We start from the raw sequence: 19973 nt of genomic DNA, 5'->3' as shown, positions 1-19973 counted from the left end.
ACTTCTGACTGTGGTTGGGCTGATAAATACTTTCATTCTAGGAGTATCTTGCAAAAACATTTGTGTATATATATCATAGTTTAACCACCAGAATGTTTTGTATGGTTTCTCTGGTTATGTGTACAGGAGCATTTTATACATTATCTGTATATCTTCTATGTGCAGAGACTATAAAGATACTGTATGCTATATCTGCATTGTCTAATGCATGCAGGTAATTGTTTTATCCTGTGACTGATGCGCTTAAAATATGATGCCATATCATATCACTCAGAAAACCAGAAAATTAGATTTGTACCACAGACTAGTATTATAGAATTTCTGCTTCAAATGTCATTTGAACAGTGGTATGCCTCTTACAGTGTGTGTTTATTTGTTTTTAATATTGCAGATGCCTTTTGATTGCAAGACTGCTGAAATGTTTTGAGGGCTGCCTCTCCTTTCCTAACCATGAACAGTTCAAAATCACCAGGGCTAGCTGGATTTGGAGTCTTGAAAAACACAACCTGCCACACGGAGAAGAAGATTTCAGTTTTCTTTTCGATAATCTTCATGACGGTGGGAATTTTGTCCAACAGTCTTGCAATAGCAATTCTCATGAAGGCGTATCAGAGATTTAGACAGAAATCGAAAGCCTCCTTTCTGCTTCTTGCTAGTGGTTTGGTCGTCACAGATCTCTTTGGCCACCTCATCAACGGAGCCATTGCAGTGTTTGTGTATGCATCGGATAAAGACTGGATTCGATTCAACCAGTCCAACATTCTTTGCAGTGTTTTTGGCATCTGCATGGTTTTCTTTGGTTTGTGCCCGCTCTTCCTGGGCAGTGTGATGGCTGTTGAACGGTGCATTGGAGTCACTAAGCCAATATTTCACTCTACAAAAATGACTTCTAAACATGTGAAAATGATGTTGACTATGGTATGTCTGTTTGCTGTTATTATAGCTTTGCTGCCTATTCTTAGGTTTAGAGCCTATCAAATTCAAGCATCGAGGACCTGGTGCTTCTATAAAACAGAACATGTTGAGGACTGGGAAGACAGATTTTATCTCTTACTTTTTTCTTGCCTTGGGTTACTGGCCCTTGCTATTTCATTCTTGTGCAATGCTGTCACAGGAATTACCCTCTTAAGAGTCAAATTTAAAAGTCAACAAAGACAAGGCAGATCTCATCATTTTGAAATGATCATTCAGCTCTTGGCTATAATGTGTGTTTCTTGCATTTGCTGGAGTCCATTCCTGGTAAGAGCCTAATGTGTTTGCCAATTTTTAATGCACATCACTGTATAAAAGTTATACTTTTTTATTTCCAGGTTTTAAAGCGCTTTAGCTGTGGTAACAACTCCATTCACTCTTCAAGGTATTAATTTTACGGCATGTTGCCCATAATGTATGTACCTGTGCATCTATAACAAAAATGGTAATTACTTTCCACTTCTGATCATAAGCAAAATAGATTGAGTAAGCAAAATGTATAGGGAGTGTGAGGACTTTATTTCCAGTGCTGTGAAGCAGACAGTGGTAGCAGAATGGTGGCTAGAATAAATCAGAGCAAATATTGAGCTTGTCCAAAAATTCAGTGCAATCTTGGAGTGGCAAGTCTGTTTAGTCTGTACTGTGGTTCATATCATTTTTTATTTATGGTAGTCTGTTCGTTGTTATTATTATGGTTTGCTGCCACTTCTGAACTGTGTTACGGAAGATAACAGTTAAGAATGTAAAAATCCTCTACTCCATTAGCAAGGTATTAAGGGCTTTGCTTTAGAGTCATGTTAAAAACCAGTGGTTGGCAGTGGGTTAAAATAAAAATTTGGTTTAGACCTGACCAAACTGGGTTTGTAATCCGGACAGATGACTAGCAAAGCTGCTCTGTGCAGTCAGTGCACTTTCTCAGCTGTCCCGGCTGTGACTTAGGACTGCTTGCTGGTAACTGCTGTGACTCTTCCAGAGCAGTAAGTGTTGCTCATGTTAGTGTGTGCTCTAGCAGGGTCAGAGAAAGCGGGAAAGAATTTGACGGCTCCTGTTGTATGATGACATTATAAAGCTGATATTAACTGTGACTCTTTTTACTGCAGTAAACCTGACTGAAGAAAATTTATTTTTTTACTGGGGTGAGAGAGGTTAAGTCACAAGTAATATGAAATCTTAATTTGTTTCCTAGAAACAAGGTCCCGTAGTTTTCCAGTAATGTGAATGAGGAGCAATTTTGGTTTGAGCTTACAAATACAGAAATTTAAATCTGAGATCTGAATCAGATCCAGCTACATCTCATCTACTCACTGCCTATGGTATAGCATGGAGTTACCTGAACTAGTTCTGAATTAGATACTGATATTAGCCTAGCTGCAGCAGTTGGGTATATCTGGCAGGTAGCATTTAATTAATCCAGTATCGCAGACTTCAGGGAGAGAGTTTGGATGTTTCTGCATCACTGAAATGCACAAAAACTCTTTCATTTTTGTTCAACACACACAGAATTTTCCCCTCCTTCTCTACTGATTTTTCTAGACTTGCTCTACAGCATAGTTTAAATTCATGTTGGCTTTTGTCAGTGTCCCGGTTATGGTGTATAGAGCATAAACAAAGTTGTCAGAACAGTACAGCAAGCTCTTGTAGTGAACCTACTTCCAGACACCTCCTGAAATTTGCCTGGCGCAAGCCACAGAGTGGTTTTCAAGAAAAGCAACTCAAATGATGGCTTTACTTATCATGAAAAAACAGTACATTATCCTCTGGTGACGTTTATTTTCAGATAAAATAACTGTCCTTAAAGGTTGGCATTAATTTGATTTTTAAAAAGCCCTTGGATATCAAAAGAGCTATAGACTTTTTTAATGCAAAAGGGGATACTTCATTTATTCAACATATGAAGGAACACTACGTTGCAACTACTGTGGTTGTTTTTTCAGTGTTGGTAATTTTGTTATGCCTTTCAATTTTTATTAATTATAAAAACATAATCTTTAAAATCTTGACAATCTTCAATGAAATCACAACACTACTTTTGTTAAAGTATTTAATTTCATCTAAGTTGTAGTTGACAATGAATTATTATTCCAGCAGCAAATTTTTTTCCAGAGCCTTTTCAGAGTTTGGTGTTTTCATCAGCTGGTGCTATAGAGCAGTCAATGACTTCTTGCTTAATTTTGTTCTTGGTAGTTTTGGGGACTGTGTTGCAGAGGGAGGTGATACATAAGCAATTCTGGTTCATTGGGTGGCAAATCTGCCGGTGCTCTCTGTGTGTTCCGGGCTCGCGACGCTTTGCTTCTGGATCTCTTTTGAAATGAGATGAGCCAAGCTACCACCAAAATTAGCCTGGCAGTATGGAAGACAGTTCTGCAATATGGACAAATTTATGTTAGAAACAAGAAGTTAAAAAAAAAAGTTAGTGAAGGTAGGATTTAGTTCTTGAAACAAAGTTGCAAGGAAGTGAACAATTAGTGTTTTAGCCAGAGACTTCAATAGTCTGGAAAATGTGAAGGACGGGGTCCTTGGTAGATACTACCTTTCTTAGCTGTTAGGATTGTTGAGTTGTCATCAAAGTTAATTCTCTGAATTACCAACTCTTTGTTTTGATAGCATTGTATTCACTGAATACAAACAGCATTATAAGTGCAGTGTTAATTTAGCAAGCTTTATTGGACTGCAGTGGAGCATATAGATTCAGTGTAATAAAGCTTTGCCAGGAATGTACTGCTAAAGTGCTACAGTAAAGAGATCCAGGGTTTATCAAAGCGTATGATTTACGAAGAATTGCTGATCCAAATCTACTTGTCTGATTTATCTGAAACCTCTCAGGGCTTTTAATTTGTGAAATGAATTGTTTAGATTCTGTAATTTAATCAGCATATACCAAAATATGTATTTCTTGAAATAAATATGAGCAGGTGTTCATAGGTGAAATTATTTGGCAAAGTAGCTAAATACATGCTTGTTTTGCATTCATTTGCTTTTTAAATTTTTTCTCAAAGCAAAATCTAGAAGTCAGTGTCAATCCTTGAATTGCGAATTTTACCCATGTTCTCTATCCTCAAGGAGTATACAGAATAAAACGTTATGTGAGAGTGAATTGCCTCTATATAAACTGAAGCAATTATAAACCAAACCAACCTTTGGAATAGAAAGCGTAGGAAGGCGATGCAGTTTATGCCACATGTGGTTTGTAGATACAAGAGTTTAGATTTGTTTGGTGTGATTCACCATCTGATGGGGGGTTTGCTTTGTTTATTTTTCTTCTGCTTTTAATCATCTGGTGTTACGTCGATTGTCATATGTGCATGGCTACTAAAATCAAGTCTATCCAATACTGTAATCCAACTGCAGATTTTATCTGCAGGTTTTATCATCACTATTAGATTTTAATTTTTTTTTTTCCAAGTGGAGTTATATATTCAGTCACTGTCCTGTGCTAAAATCACTTTTAGATGAAAGTAAAGGCACAAGACCCTGGATTGTCCTTTATGGTGTCTGGTGTGGAACTGAACTTGACTTCTGTACCTGCTCAGTGGTAGTGAACTTGTTTTGGTGCCTTTTTATATCTGTATGTATCTATATCTAACATTTAATGTTATATATAATAATATATAATGCTATAGTCAATCACCACCTCTATTTTAAGACTCCTGGAGATCTGGAGCGTTTTTCAGGAGCAGAGCCCATGGCATGGCTCATGTGGAGCTCTGCTTGGGGCTGTTGGACAGGGACTTCCTTCTCACTTCTTCCTTCTGATTTCTTTCCTGAAGCTCCATCTCATTTGTTCCTCAAAAATGAGCAGCTTTTTCAAGTTTTCTGCCACTGTGTGGGAATCTTTCCTTAATGGAGTACCAGAATGAGGGGTGCTCGCTGCTTCTTCCCTTGTGGGGGAACATTTATCTCCTTTTGAGGAGTTGAGAGCGGGAGGGAAATCACAAAAAAAGGAACAAGTGAAATTCATGAGTTTTCCAATAATCTATGTAGTCAATGATTTGCAGAGGCATATGTGTTCTGGGTCCAAATAATTTTGCTTTGTGATGGGTAATTCCAGGCAAATATGTTCCGAAGATAGTTAACATCAACTTCTCTGCATAGTAAGTAATCTTTTTTCACCCTTGCTAGAATCTTAGCCCTTTGCTAGGGATATGTGAATTTTGTTGGATAAATTTGGTCCCTAGGGGTTGGATTCCCAAAGCAAATAGTTGGGCTGGAGCATTTTGTGACAAGCATCTCTGATGAAATAGATTGTTATATAAAGCTGTTTTTTGGCTGTGACTTGATGTCTGGCCTCTCATGAAACAGCTTGTTTTTGGAGCTGTGTTCGTATGAGCAGATTTTGACTTCAGTACATCAAATTCTGTGGGGCTCAAGGGATAAAAACATTTCAAATTTTGTTTTTGGAGTAGCAAAATGAACTGCATGTAATTATGGGCAGGAGGGGTTTATTTCAGAGTGAATTTATCTACAGGAACAAATTATGATATGGAGAAATGTATAATCTTTTTCATGTGTGGAACACAGTCTTAGACTGAGAAAAATACTTTTACATTTAAATTATTCTTGCTAAGATCTTTTTCCATGCAATTATCTGATTACTTTCATTCTAGTTTTACCTCGCCTCTAATGCAGAAAATAGCTGCTCCTTCTGGTTTTTTTTTTAAATATCTCAGCTATTTATTTCATATGATTAAATCAGCTCTTATTCCGTTGCTTTTTTTACCACCTAGATTAATTTCTAGCAGTCTCTTCTTATGTCATCTCTTCCCTTTCCAATTTGCTATGCTGATTGTGTCTCTCTGAACTCGCTCTGACTTCTTCTTGTCCTCAGATTGTCTCATGCAGCGAGGCTTGATGGTTGGTTTTCGTGCATCTAGGGCTGCATTTAGCTTACTATTTGCTGAATCACTCCGACCTAGAAGCTGCCGGAGCTGGTCTGAGTGGTTCTTTCAATGAATATGCTGCCGGAGGAGGCGAGAAGGGCAGTGCTGCGCTAACAGGGATGCTCTTGGTGGAATACCCTTACCCCAGCCCACCCCACCCTGGTTGCTCCACCAGGTATTTCGGGTGCTGAGACAGGCTCCTGGTTGGTATGTGCTGAAGGAGGTCAGTGGGTTGCAGGTTTTACACTAACTAGATTCTAGGCCATGTGGTTGCATACGGTATAAGGTACTTTGTTGTACAAGGCAGTCCTCTGTGCATCTCATTTTAGTATTTTTGTATGTGTAGTCATGTATATACTTGCACAGTGACGCTTTGCCAGGAACCCCTGTTACCCTTGAAGCATCTTCCTCCATTCCTGTTTTCTGTATTCTTTAACAAGCTGGCAGTTTAAATTTCTGTTATACTACCTTATGCTTATATGTGCAATGGGCATCATTTATACGAGCTCATTGCTTTATTAATGTTGTTTGTATGCCTTCAAAAATTGCTGGTTGTATTGTCCCTACAACAAAATAGTTACTTAAAAATTTGTCCCTTCTGTTGCGCTCTCTGGCTGGTGATTTTCATAATTGAAAAACGCAGCTGAGGAGAAGCAGAGACAAGATGTCCCAAGAAGCAGGTCCACACTTTGCCGGTGAGGCCCTTGTCGCCATGTACAGTACAGCCACCCCAGAGCTCGTGAGTGGCTGCTCTGCAGAAGTGTATTCTCTTACAGAGCCACTGGCAAAACACGTTGTTCGTCAAAGCTGCAGCCTCCGTGAGCTCGTTGTGCCTGCACAGGCACTGTCAACAAGGAGAGTGATCTTTTCTTTTGAAAAAGAATAAATTAGACTTTCAATTTCCAGTCATCCGTTTCTGAAGAGTGAGGGAGATACTCTTAAACATGTTTAGCTAACCTTGCAGCTTTGAATGCCGTTATAGAAGTTACTTTCACAGGGGAAAAACACACTTTGTCTGTCTTTTTCAAGATTCAGATTTTTAAGAAGATAATCAGTGATAATTACTATGTTTGTGCTGGCTTTTGTCATTGAATTCTTGTCATGTTTTGCTTGAACGGTTGTCTGTTGACACCATACAAAGACAGGACATGCTGTCAGCGTAAAGAAGATGTGGTTCGAGGTGGGTCTGGGCTACACTACTGCAGCATGCTGATGGGCACAGGAGAGGTGACCTGCTGCAGGACCTCCACAGGAATACCCACTGGACGTTGTCAGTGCATCTCTTGGGCTGGGTGCAAGCCCACCTCAGGAGCCCACTTCTGCCACAACGGTTTTAATAAATGAACCAGTTTCACAGGGAAAAGAAAAAAGCTTTTTTCTAGCAGAAGGCCTGCTAGATACGCCTATTTATCTATAGTCTGAAGCATCAATACCATAACGGTTATTGTCAATGGTAGGGTGTTAATTCTCTTCTAGGCCTTGCTGTGTCAGAAGAGGTCAGATCAAGAGCGGCTGTTTGACTGAATAAAAAGCTCCCCGAGTTCCTCTGGAAAGAAAAAAGTCTCATATCGGTTTCCTTGTCTTTCAAGCTACACTAGAAAAAGGGTTCTCGCTCTCCCTCATATCATGGCCTTTTAATTGCTTGCTGAGTTTCTCAATACATCCTTTAACACTGTGCAAATTCAATTACTATTCCTGCTTGAGTTCCTCTGAATGAGCTTCTGATACGCAAGATTAAATCACTGAAATGTTAGTGTCGTTCCTAATATTATGGCCCAAAAGATGCTTTGGAATAAAGTGCTGATTTTAGGAGTTAAGATGAAAGAGAACACTCATTTTGATGAAGTTTTTGTTAGTCTCAAGACAGAAGTGTCTTTTTAGCTTAGTTTCCTGTGGAATAAGGTTTAAGCAGCAACTCAGACAATTCGAGCGTGCTTTTGTATGTCGTCATGAAAATACTCCATGGAAAGAAATTGTAGGTTTTTGCAGAGAGAGAATAACAAAGCTTAACACAATGCATTTAAAAATTCAATCCACCTATTCAGATGTGTTTCTATGATACTAGAAACCCTTGGATAAGATGTTCATGCCTTTTATTAGTGTTGGTTGTAGAGATCTTCCTTTTATTTTGGATTCTTAAGAGGCACAGCTGGCAAATTTCCACCAGGTTAGATGAGAAATGGAATGAGCATCATTTTAGAGTATACCCACCTAAAATGATACTGAATTTCAAAGGTACTGTTTCAGTGTTCAGAATTGGTCTGTTCCTATTTTCATCTTTTACAGTTTGTAGAGATCTTACGGGCCTTAGCCTTTCTGAGAAATACGAATAATTAAAAAAAAAATGTTTTTAAGCGTGGGCCAGGGCGTAGTTTATCATATCTGAGAAATACGAATAATTAAAAAAAAAATGTTTTTAAACTACGCCCTGGCCCACGCTTATCATAGAGTGTTTAGAAACTCTATATTAATTGTGGCTATATTTGTAATTCAAGTGTTTACCTCCCTCTCACAGAAGTCAGGGAGTTGAGCAGCTGAGATACTCTCTCAACAGGAAAGAAGTTCTGGAGAAGAAATGGATAGTGGTTGGCGTATTGTCCTGCAGTAATGGTATGAACCAGGGAAGGAAGAAGAGCTGAGATTGACAGACTGTCCTTTATCAGAGGCTTTTGGAGAGGCATAATTATAGTTTCTGTTATCTATGTTTACTTGTGCTGTTTGGAAAAACTTACATAAAGCCTTTTTCTGAAAATGCAGTGCCATCAGAATGCAATGAGGTTGGTTTTGGAGAGAAAAAGTAGGGAAGGCAGGTTTCCAGTCATGTGAGAACATTGCATTTTCAAAACAACGTGGTCCTATTTTTCTTTCAAAATTGCTTGCTGCTTGCTTTTTACATTTATATGTACAGAATTAGACCATAAAGATCTATACATTGAAAATCAGTATTTAATTCCAAATAGATGTCAGTGACTTTCACAGAAAATTTTGATTTTTTTCCATTTTGAAGATGCCATCTCAAAAAATCATATTCTGAAATCTTCAGCCATATAAATTTCCATTCACAACCTCCCCTTATTTATTCAGTTGGTAAAGTTTTTCGATTCTGTGCCTGCTATAAAAAAGTAAGTCAATGTGATACACATTCCAATTTTGTTTGATAAAAGTGGATTCTTCCTATTTCCTAGATATTACACTTATTCAGGCCTTTCTTGCTTGAAAATATCATACACGGCATAGCCATTTTTGGAAAATGCCATACATGGCATAACCATTTTTGGATGGTTATTTTAGGAAAGCTCTTTTTCCTGACTGTCTAAAGTCTTTAAATGGTAAACTTGTTGCTGAAAAGTCTGGGACAAATACGCTCACATGGAACAGCTCCAGAAACTGCTCCATCCTCACCAGGTTTAACATGACAGACATCAGTGTGTGATATACATTCATATATTCTGTGAGATGTTTATTATGTTGGTACGGTGTTAGTTCACAATCTTAAGTTTTGCATGGTGATTATAAATGCTTTCTAGCAGAAGTTACTTGTCTCAATAGCAGTGTAGAATCAGTTCATGTCTGAGAGCGTGCATTATTTGGATCCTCTTCTGGGAAATATGCTGTTTAGATTTAAAACAGAGCAATAATTCTTACCTCACGTGCTTTTAAGGCTTAGATTTGGCATTAAAATAGTCAGAAATTGCTGAACTGCAGTTCGGGTTACAAGCTCCCCGAGGAAGGAAGGTGCCTGTTTACTGTGTGCGTGCACAGTGCCTAGCAGAACAGGAGCACGATCCCATCATGAGTTCTGCGTATGTGCTTTTAGGAATAGTAACGGTCAGGTAGCAGAACGTTGCAGAAAGGGTTTACACCAGGAGTTACAGTGAAGTTTTAGTAATTGCGATTCATTCTTTCGGATTCATTCTCATGTTGGATGAGGCGAAATAGCTGAGGCGTTGAATGAACCTGAGCCGCGTTGTAGGTAATATACTGTCTCTTGCTGAAGGATTGCTCTTACCTGCTGCAGACAGAGCAGAGAGTGGAGAGCACCTCATAAGCTCTTTCTTAGCAACTCTTTTTAATGATCCGTGTGAAGACCTTACTCAGAGATGCGTGCCGAAGTGTGGGTGTGAATGGCAGCGGAGTTGTGTTTCTGCATGATTTCCCGAAGAAGCCTGAAGATGGGCCTTTGTGTAAGGGATGTCCTGAACTGAGGTTTTTTTTAAAGAAAATTAGGCCTCAATACTAAACTTGCAGAAACCAAAGATTACTTTGTCATTGGAGAAATGGAAGTTAATGACCGATCTCCAGCTGGTCCCCTACTTGCTGTCTCAGACCCGTGTGCTGCCAGCTGCCTCAGGTGGCTTGAACCCTGCGTAAGCTGGCCGTGCATGGGCTGCACGGCCACCCCACAGTTATGGGAGTGAGGGAGGATGTAAAGGATGTGGTGAGTCTGCCTGTGAGCAACCGCGTCACCCATGTAATGACCAACATCAGGAGGTGAGGATGTGGGGAGGAAGACTGCGCTGGCGGGGATGTGGCCAGCTGCATTCCCCTCTGCCTCACTGCATGGAAAGGTGTTAAAACAGAAGGTGAAGCAGGAAGGATGTGAGGATCCATGTGAGTGACAGCAATTTGTTTTAGGATTTACAGTTCATTAGTGAGTTGGAAATAAAATTGAATCCACTTTTTACCAGGAGCGTGGGTTTGCAGAAGTAGTGAGAAATAAATCACTCTTAAATGGAGATTTGATTTTTCTCTTTCCTCCTCCACCTAAAAGATGGTCCAGCTGCACAGCAGTGCCTTTTAATTTATTTGCCAATATTAAAGAAAAAGAAATGCAAATTATATATTCCATCTTGGTAAATAAATTCATTAGCCCTGATATTTTCATTCATAGCTTTTTAGTGTACTTCTCCAGAATGATATATAGAATAAGTCACTTTAACAAAAGTGATTTTTTTTAAAATAACATGAAAGGAACACATCTCATCTTCCTTTGCCTCCAGCCAGATGTGCAAATCCTGCAAATCAGATAGCACCAAGTCATTAGGTAACTAGTACTCCAGTCCATCTTTAAAAAGATCTCATTTTCCTCCACTGTGTATGTTGCATACATGGTAAACATAAACATATGTAAATATAATTACAAATTAACAGTTTTTTCTTTTCTTCTTTTTCCCCCTACATCCATGTAATAAATGCCGTAATTTCTCAGACTATTAAACTGAAGGTCTGACTCCATTGATAGACAATAGAGTAGATTCTTTACTTTTTTAGACCTGTTGTTAACTTGAGGTCTTGCAGGCTCGGTCACACATCAAAGCCATCTGCATTCCTGGATTCTGGAAGAGGTGAAAAGGACACTATATAGCATGACTAACTCACTGTGAAATTCTTCTCCCTTCTTTTAACACTTCTAATATGTATGGATATCTCTGGGTTCAGTGGTATTTGCCCTGAAAGCCTGCATGTATGTGCCATTCCTCTGAAATCAGGGAGTGACCTCTCCAAGGAACCCTTAGAGAATTCAGCCTAATTCTTGGCTTCTTAAACAAAAGTAACAAATCTGAGATAATTAAAAAAATGGCCAGGTAAGAACTGGCAGATCCTGCATTCCCTATAGAAGAACATTTTCTTGCTCTCAAAGACGTAAGTGGAAGATTTGCCTCTGGTTGCTGAATCTATATTGTCTCTCTCCTCAGACATGTAAATACAGTGGAGGATGACTTCAGTAATGAAGCAGCATGAACGTGGTGATGTTTGAAAAGACAGTTCACTTCTAAGCTGTTGATTTGATCCTGTGCATAACAGTAATTAAATGCTGAATTAATTCTATAATTATGGACCTTTGCAGCTCCTTTTTCCTCCGGGTTGTCTGTATATTGTTTCTTTTTTTCTGTATTCAGACGGTTCTCTTCCTCCCCAGTATTATGTGTTATTTGTGATTCTTTCTTTGGGTATTTGTAGGGTATTAGTGAGAGAAGTTCTGTTGCTCTTAAATCAATGAGAATATTTATTTAACCAATAAAAATGTGATTGTTTTCCAAATGAGTGTGAAAACCTGAAAAGGCAAAGCAATAAAAGAGAAGTAATAGGCCATTTCCAGGGTTTGACGCTTTACCCGACTGACCCTAAGGGAAGAATAAATGGATCCTGAATATGTATAGTCTTTACATCCCTAAATACTTACTTATTTGTTTTGTTTGTGTTTCTCAGGATGGTCCTTATTATGCAGTATTAGAAATACTCTATTGTTTTCTGGTCCCAAGAGGTCTAGCAGTTGTCCTGTAAAGTTTCTCTCAGCATTGCTGGATAAAGAATATTTTAATTTTATCTGTAAAATTAATTTTTTTGTACAAGAGGTTTTTGTTATAGGCCTTGTTGTTAGGCAGCAATACATTCCTCGCTCTATGGAAGCAGGCTTTCTTGTGACTTTAAAACATGTAGCTCAGGAAACAGGTTGTTTATTTGACTTTGGTACGGACACTATGTCTTTTCATTTTGAAGCGAGTCATCTACTGTTTTCAATGCTAAAATCTTCTTTATCCATATCCATTCTGCTTTGCTTTCAAGTGAGTTAATCAATTAAGCTGTGAGAGGAATTACATTGCCAGCTAGTTGAACCAAAGTATTTCTAATTTTGAGGGGGAGGATAGGAAAGAAGGAAAAAGGGCTGTCAATCCAAGATAGAAATATCTGGATTCTTTTGGAGAAACAAAGAGAGGTGACCTGGAGTGCTTCATTCAAGCCCAACCTGAATTTATGTTACTGCAAAACAGATGCAAATAGGTAGTGTCTAAGGGGAAAGTTGACAGAAAAGAAAAGCTTCGCTTTCAGTTAATGTTTGCGAGTTTATGCACACAAAAATATCCTTCTGTTTATGAGGCTTACTTCATAATTGCATTACTGCCTTATATAGAGCATGATAATGCCAAAGGCAGTTAATAAAATATGAATAGTGAGTATAAAGTTGTGGCATTTTACATTTTTTTTCAGTAATTTTGACAAATTCTTGCATATATAAAAACCTCATTTCAAATGATGTTTCCAAATGTTTGTTCAGAAAGTGTATTGCCATCCATAAATACTTTGCATCAAGCTGTAAAAACACAGATGGTGAAAATGTCACACTTGCCTCTAATGGCACAGTAATGGAGTGCAATAGACTGTGAGTCCTCTGCAGACCTGAGCCTGCATGAGGAGAGCAGAAAGCTCAGAAGAACTGAACGGCCTCAGCGAGGAGGGATCATACAGCAAGGTCAGACAGAGCTGAGCTGCTGGGTGGGAAACACCCGCACAGCCTTACTTTAACGTCATGGCTGCAGCGTCTCATATATGCTGCTATACTGCAGTCTTTTCTTTGGCGTTCAGTTGATGTGAGATCTGCCCTACCAATTCAGAGGGGTGCTCGGACATACCGTTTCAAGGCTTTGGCCTTGCCAACGTGAGAAGAGGCACGTGTATCCTGAACAGTACCATGTTCATGAAGCGGTATCATTGGCCGGTGAGAAATTGCCTGATCACAGAATCCACTGTGTCTGAGAAGGAATATTAGAAACTATTTTCATTGACTTCATGCAAAATGTTGTGTTTCCTGTTTTCTTCATACTTTTTTGACTTTTATCACAGCCAGTAGTGCTTTGGGAACACCTCTGACCTCTGAGTGCCTTTAGCTTTACAATACCTCCAAAAGGTTTATGCAGCTCCATTTTAAGGGGGGTAAATATGGAGCACGTGATGGCTAAATAAGCTTCTACAAAATGTTTTTGCAACCTCAGCTACCTCTGGTCATCCAAATCTTTTCTGTCTGTTTCTCATTTGGGTTCTGTGTTTCCCGAGAGAGACTGCGACCCCGATAGGAGAAAGGTCTTTCTCAGACTAGCTGCCTTTAACAGGATAAGTAAACTTGCATGTTTAAGGATGCATATCATGGCAGGCAGTAGTTACCATGCTTGATTTACCTGTTTTGGTCTAGAACTTGATTTCGGGAGGTAGACAGAGATTTTTCCCCAAGTGAATAGTGAGCCAGTGGATCCATTGTTAATTTTTAGCGGCATTATTATTTTTTCACAGAAGTGTACATGGGAGAAAAGGGGACTCCCTTATTTTGCTGCCACTTGTCAAGAGCTGATCCTGAAAAATTTTACGCATGGAAGTATTACGTATCCCCTTAAAAGTATCCTCTGGACTTTAATGTGGAAGAAAACTTGCTAATGCATTTTGTCTTCTCCAATTCCTTTTTAAATACACATTTATAAAATCACTATGCTCAGTTAAAATTTACTTGCTAGGCCAAATGATCATCTGGTGTATAAAAGTTGAAGCTATGATTCATGTTTTTCTTTTAAAAATGGAAAGGAAAATGTTAGGGGAAAAACATGTTGCAGATCTATAACATAAAAAGCATTATGTGGCATAAGTAGCACAGTGTGTGTACTAACATTTTGATGGCAGAAGTGGTGCGCTACGTATTTTTCTTGGAAGCCCTTGCTTTTAAACTGGCTTATATAGAATCACATAAAAAATAAAATGAAGCATACTCAGCTTTGTTGCAACAAATGCTTGGTTTATATACTGCAATATCTGTATAGCAATGATACAGGCAATTTGCTGTCAGTGTTTCTTTTCTAATGGCTGTTCTTAGGAGATATAAAATGGTACATAAAATGTGAAGATAGATACATTTTGATTTCTCTCTCCCCCTCTTCTGCAAATTTTTTTCTTAAATTTTGTGTTTATAGAGTACTACAAAGTATCATCTTCTATCAGCTCTTGCCTGTAGCAGACCGGCTTCTTTGTAGCACATATGAATAATGGAAGATCCAAAAACTTCTGGAAATTCAAAATAATTATATATTTTTTGTTTCTACGGAGTGGGACATAGAATACCGCCTTGAGTCCTGTGTGGTTTAGGAGAAGAGGATATGCACCTCTGGATTCGATATAGGCATCAGTGACAAAATAGAAGTACTCTGCAAATACTGAAAAAAACCATGGACTTTCTGCCATTAATGGAAATTCTCAGAACTGCTTGTAATGAAATCCAAAGGAAGAGGAAGAGGTTTGGGAGGGTCTGCAAGGTTCCCACAGGAAAATGGAGCCTGAAGGCTGAGCTACAGAGGAAGAGAATTTCTGATATTTGTTTACACATAACAAAATTGGCCTGTCTGCTCTGCTTTCCATGTCAATCTCTCAGTGACTGGTTTTTATCCAGTTTCCTGAAGTCAAGGATAGAACCTGGATTTAGAGCCTATGTGCTGAAATGCATCAAATTAGTATTACAGTTTGTCTTATTTCCTAACTAGCTGTAAAGTCCGCTTCTTGTTTTGACTGGCTCTCCTTGAGTACTAACAGGAATGTGACTTAGCAGCACTGCCATTTAGTGTATTAGTTGTTCTCATGTAATTGAGATCCAACTGGAAGGGAAATTAAAGACATGCTGTTTAGATTTGGAGAGTGGTGTGAAGCTTCGGAGCAATTTTTTTCAGTTTGTTGCACTGAGCTTTGTCCCTAAGGGAAATGGCAATTCTCCGATGCTATCTGCTCGATGCAAAATTGTAGAAGTCAACAATTTCAAAATGTTTTAAAAACTTTTCCATCAGACTTTCTGGATCTTGCAAAGTGAGCTTTAGTTTTAGCGAAGCCTAAAATTGGAAAAAAAAGATGGAGAAGTTTAAGGTGTTGTGTCAAGTCCTTGCTTGACACAAATTTGAATTCTCAGGTCTTTCCTTAAACCAACAAGGACTAATATGAGTCCGAGTAACTTTAGATCTCGCAAGCAGGCAGCCTTGGTTTAAAAAGTCACTTTTACAGTTACATGCTTTTATAGTTACTTTTCTAAAGAAAGTATCACATGGTTACATCATTTTTTTGCAAACCAGGGAGACATACTACAGCTGTGTTCATACAAACATTGTATAACTCAGCAAAATGCCACTTGGATTTTTACATTTCTAAATATGTCAGAAAATGTCATGAGTTACGTTTATTATTTACCAGCTGGGGATTAATTTTTTGAGTCATACTGCTGAATCTGCATGAATATTAAATTCAGTTGTGGAGATCAAAGGCAACTAGACATGATGCAATCGCGTTGCCTCTTCCCGCTTCCCCACTTGTGTATTGCTGGCTACAGAGGACAGAATTCCTCCATCACACTAACCTGATGGACCTACAGGGAAGGGAAAAAAAAAAGTCGGTCTTTGAATTGGTTTCTTGACTTTGAACTAATTATTGAACAGTATTAGTCAAATAAGAAGAAGTGTCCTTTCTGTGCCTACAGAAGAGGTCCTGCTCCCAGAAGTCAGCTTAGCACTGCAGGAAGCGCTGGTTGCAGTTTCTGAGCCGGTGACACGACTTTCTCGCACCTAGAGAGCAAATACAGACTGTCTGCATGTTTTGCGTCAATGAAATTAAACAGCTGGTAGCTTATTAGGCCTTTTTATAGTTTATGATTTCAAACTGACTTTGGAATAGTATTTTAAGAATTTAAATTAAAAAATTGTCCATGAAAATGTGATAAAAATAATAATTTATATTGGCCTCACTCCATTCTACCCCTCTTCAGCTGGAGTTGAGAGTCTTGTTCTAGAAAGCATCAGATGACTTTAGAAAGGCTCCAGTAGCCAGGACATGGTCTCCTGTCTGTCCTCTCTTTGCATGCAGTTGGCTTCAGCTGCCTGCAGTCTTCTTGCTTGTTTTCTCAGAAGATGTGGAAGAGCTGCCAGGACAGTGCAGGCTTTTTGGAGGAGTGAGAAGTTATCTCACTTCATACCCAGAGACAATGTGATGGTAACATGTCTGTCACTACCACTGCTCCGCCACAAGTGTTTTGGGATAAAAATGCTCATGCTTGGGGTTGGAGGGAGATTCTCTTACTCCAGGCCTATATGGAAATCTCGGCCTCTCAGAACTTCAGAAATCTGGGATATCATTTTATGTTGGTTTTAGTGATACAAGAAAGGAAACATTTTTTAATGTCTGCATAACACTACCAAATAATGTAAGTAATATGGCTAGAAAATTCTTATTTTATGGAACAAAATTTGTAGATAATGTAGATTTTATCTTATTATTTCCAATAGAGGGATTCACAGCTGAGTTGATTAAGCATTTAGCTATGTACATAAGCTCTACTTGCTACTTGTGAGTTCAGATATATTATTTTTTGTATGTCCAGTATTCAGAAGAGATATCTTAAATGATGAAGCTTTTCCAAGTATCAGAATCCGTAAAATTATGTATCAAATTTCCTTGTTGTCCTGATTTACTTTATGTAAAGCCATAATCAAAACAGAGGTACTTTACGTTGAGCCAGCAAGTTGAACAGCAAATGAATGGATTCACTTAGAGGTGATTACTACTAAATGGAAAGGAATCTCACAAGTTTGCTAGGTAACGTGAGAAAATAATACGGATTTACAAAATCTGGATGGAGCTACTTTTCCTAGATGGCAACATCTACTGCCTCCTCCTCCAGGCATGAAATTGCATTGGATTTGGCATTTATTAACTTTGCAGTATGCGAGAGAACAACAATAAATGGAATTTTTAAGTACATCAAGAAGCAGATTAGGAAGCTGTATGTCTGTATTAAGTCAAGCATGCGGTATATCAGATAAGGACATTGGTCTATGAGCTTTGTTGTGCTCTGTCATTTGCTGCCCAGTCCTACTTGCATGAGTAAGGAGTATTCCACCTGAGTTTGGCTTGTGGTATTGCGCCTCTAATAAATAAAATGTAGGACTGTCCTGAGAAAACATCCCGTGCAGAAGCCAAAGGAGTTGTCCAAGTTTGGGTGGGCTGCTGATGTCAGAGAAGAATGCGCCCAACGGTTGTGGGGTGAAAAGCAGATTCAGGGAACTGACTTGTGTTTGTGTTGGCTCGGTGCTCAGACATTCCTCCTCCTCCTCACACCAGTTCCCAGCTGTGCTTCTGCCAGTCTTACCAGCTTCCTTAGGAATGTTCCTATGGGCTCTCTTCGCTGCTCCCATAGATGTCCATACAGAAACGCTTGATCAATGCTTAATGAAGCAAGTACAGTCTCCTTTTATGCGTTCACTCTGTTCCACTCAAGTTTATACTCGGATGTGGTGATCTGCAAGCTATACATAGGGCCTAGAAATAGAGAGAAGCATTTAAAAAGGAGTAAAATAGATTTGCTGGAATCTTGAGCGGTAGTTTTCTCTCTTCATTCATTATTACTTTTTTAGTTTGGGTTTTTTTTTTTTACAATGTCTTTTTGTGAAAATAGGACCCTCTGCACTCGGACAGACTGACCCTACCTCTCATCGCCCAATAAATCGGTGTGCTCATAGCATCAGTTGTAAAATATCCCATTTCTTAGCTAAATAACTGTATCGCTTTAAAGGCTTTGGAACTGAAAGCCTTACAGTGTTTCATCTTTCTACCAAAAAAGTCTTCATGTGCTTTTAACATTAATAATAGAGAGAGGTAATTTACTGTCCTCTGGCAGATTCCTGGCTTTGCAGGGTGAGGCTTTCTTCACACAGGAACTCAGGTTACAAAACCTCAGTAGCAGAAAGCTTGTAAAGGAGAGCTCTTCAGGGCAGGAGCCCCAGCAGCGTGTGTTTCACTAGAGCTGGTGTTTCAAAGCCTAGGTTCAGCTCTGCAAAGCGGGGAGGCCAGCCACAACTTACTGGGCTGGTGTAGCCCTTGGGTATCTTCTGCCAGAAGCAGTCCTGCAGAGCTATTCTGAAAGACTAATGCCTCCACCCATGTGAAACCCTTGGCTCCGGCAGTGGTGTTGCTGGTGGAGGTCTGTCCATATGCAGCACCTCCACAGGTGAATGAAACTCTCTGTGTCTCCATTGGCAAGAGGAGAGGTACCAGTGGCCTTTGTCACTATGATTTAAATTTTCTTAGAAACCTCTAAACCCTCTGGTGTCAGTAAATTGTGTTCTGTTGCAGCTTAAAATGTGTGAATCTTCTTGATGAAATCAAGGTGCTCTATCCCTTATGCAGACTTTAATTTGGAAAATGTGAAAAAATAAATACCTTTCATTAAAATGTTCTGATCTACCAGTGGCCTCTAGCCTTGAAAAAAATCCATCCCTGGAACAGTCTTGGCATGCTTTGTTAGCTCAAATTCTGGATAAGTTTTTATTCCTTGCTCAAATCAATCCCTGGTTTTGGAGGGTATTCTCTGGCTGGTTGCCATCCTCTGCTCAAGGTTCAGCAGAGACGTGTGTACATCCTATGTAAAACATTAGAGGATTTCTACGATGATAAATGTTACATGCCTGAAAGTATTTACTTTGCAATTGGGATGCATTGATGCTGTGAAGTTGTGAAGATTAGAGATAATGTTGAAACGATTTCACCATTTACATGCTCTCTTGGTGTATTTTTTTGATGTATAATTTTAAAATGTTCCATTTTCAGGTGACAATGGCCAGAATTGGGATAAACAAGAGTCATTCAAAGGAGACCTGTGAAACAATACTTTTCGCTCTCCGAATGGCAACGTGGAATCAGATTTTAGATCCCTGGGTGTACATTCTTCTCCGGAAAGCCGTACTTAAAAACCTGTACAAGATCACAAGGGGATGTTGTGGTGTGCACATCATAAACTTACACATGTGGGAACTCAGCTCCATCAAGAATTCTTTGAAGGTTGCAGCAATATCTGAGTCACCAGTAAGTTCCAAACAAGTAAACCTACAGCCACTCAGCTCTACAGGGCAATAAAGTTAAACACAGTGTACGAAGAGATGATGGAGGCAACACTTATACACGGGCAATACCTTAAAATGAATTCCAAGGCTCAGTGGTTTGGCATTTGTTTTAAATTGTGAGTGGTTTGCTCTTGTTGCTTACCGGTTGATACTGCTACTCCAAAAGATGCACTTGAATGTTTTAATTCCCTTTAGAATACATCCCTTCCAAAACTGGTAGTGGAATGATAAATCATCCTGTATTTCTCCCTTCCAGGTACTAAAGTGAACAGGGTTCCTTATAATACTCCCCACCAAATCCTTTACCTTAGCAAGCTTCTTAAGAACACATGCAAGTGTGAAAGTGATCTCCAAGGTGATTTTTAAAAGGGGTAGATTTTATCTACCAGTGATACCCCCAAATCCTTTGCAGAGTCACTGCTTCCTAGGGTAA

General features: G+C 39.0%; 1 protein-coding gene across 2 annotated transcripts; it reads left to right on the top strand.

Annotated features, from left to right (window-relative positions):
- Window positions 1-387: 387 nt before the first annotated feature.
- PTGFR (prostaglandin F receptor) lies at window positions 388-19768 on the top strand. 2 transcript variants are annotated; one of them, XM_009287242.1, is made up of 2 exons: window positions 388-1239; window positions 19248-19768. In XM_009287242.1, the coding sequence occupies exons 1-2, from the start codon at window positions 451-453 to the stop codon at window positions 19551-19553; spliced, it is 1095 nt and encodes a 364-aa protein (XP_009285517.1). In that variant the 5' UTR covers window positions 388-450; the 3' UTR covers window positions 19554-19768. The 2 variants fall into 2 exon arrangements, with proteins under 2 accessions (XP_009285517.1, XP_009285518.1); XM_009287243.1 differs by having other exon boundaries at window positions 388-918; window positions 19248-19712.
- The last annotated feature ends 205 nt before the right edge of the window (window positions 19769-19973 follow it).

The sequence above is a fragment of the Aptenodytes forsteri genome, unplaced genomic scaffold, assembly GCF_000699145.1.
Source record: "Aptenodytes forsteri isolate BGI_AS27 unplaced genomic scaffold, ASM69914v1 Scaffold119, whole genome shotgun sequence".
Lineage (NCBI taxonomy): Eukaryota > Metazoa > Chordata > Aves > Sphenisciformes > Spheniscidae > Aptenodytes > Aptenodytes forsteri.
Note: the sequence above shows the minus strand (reverse complement) of the source record. Positions and strands in the feature narration are given on the sequence as shown.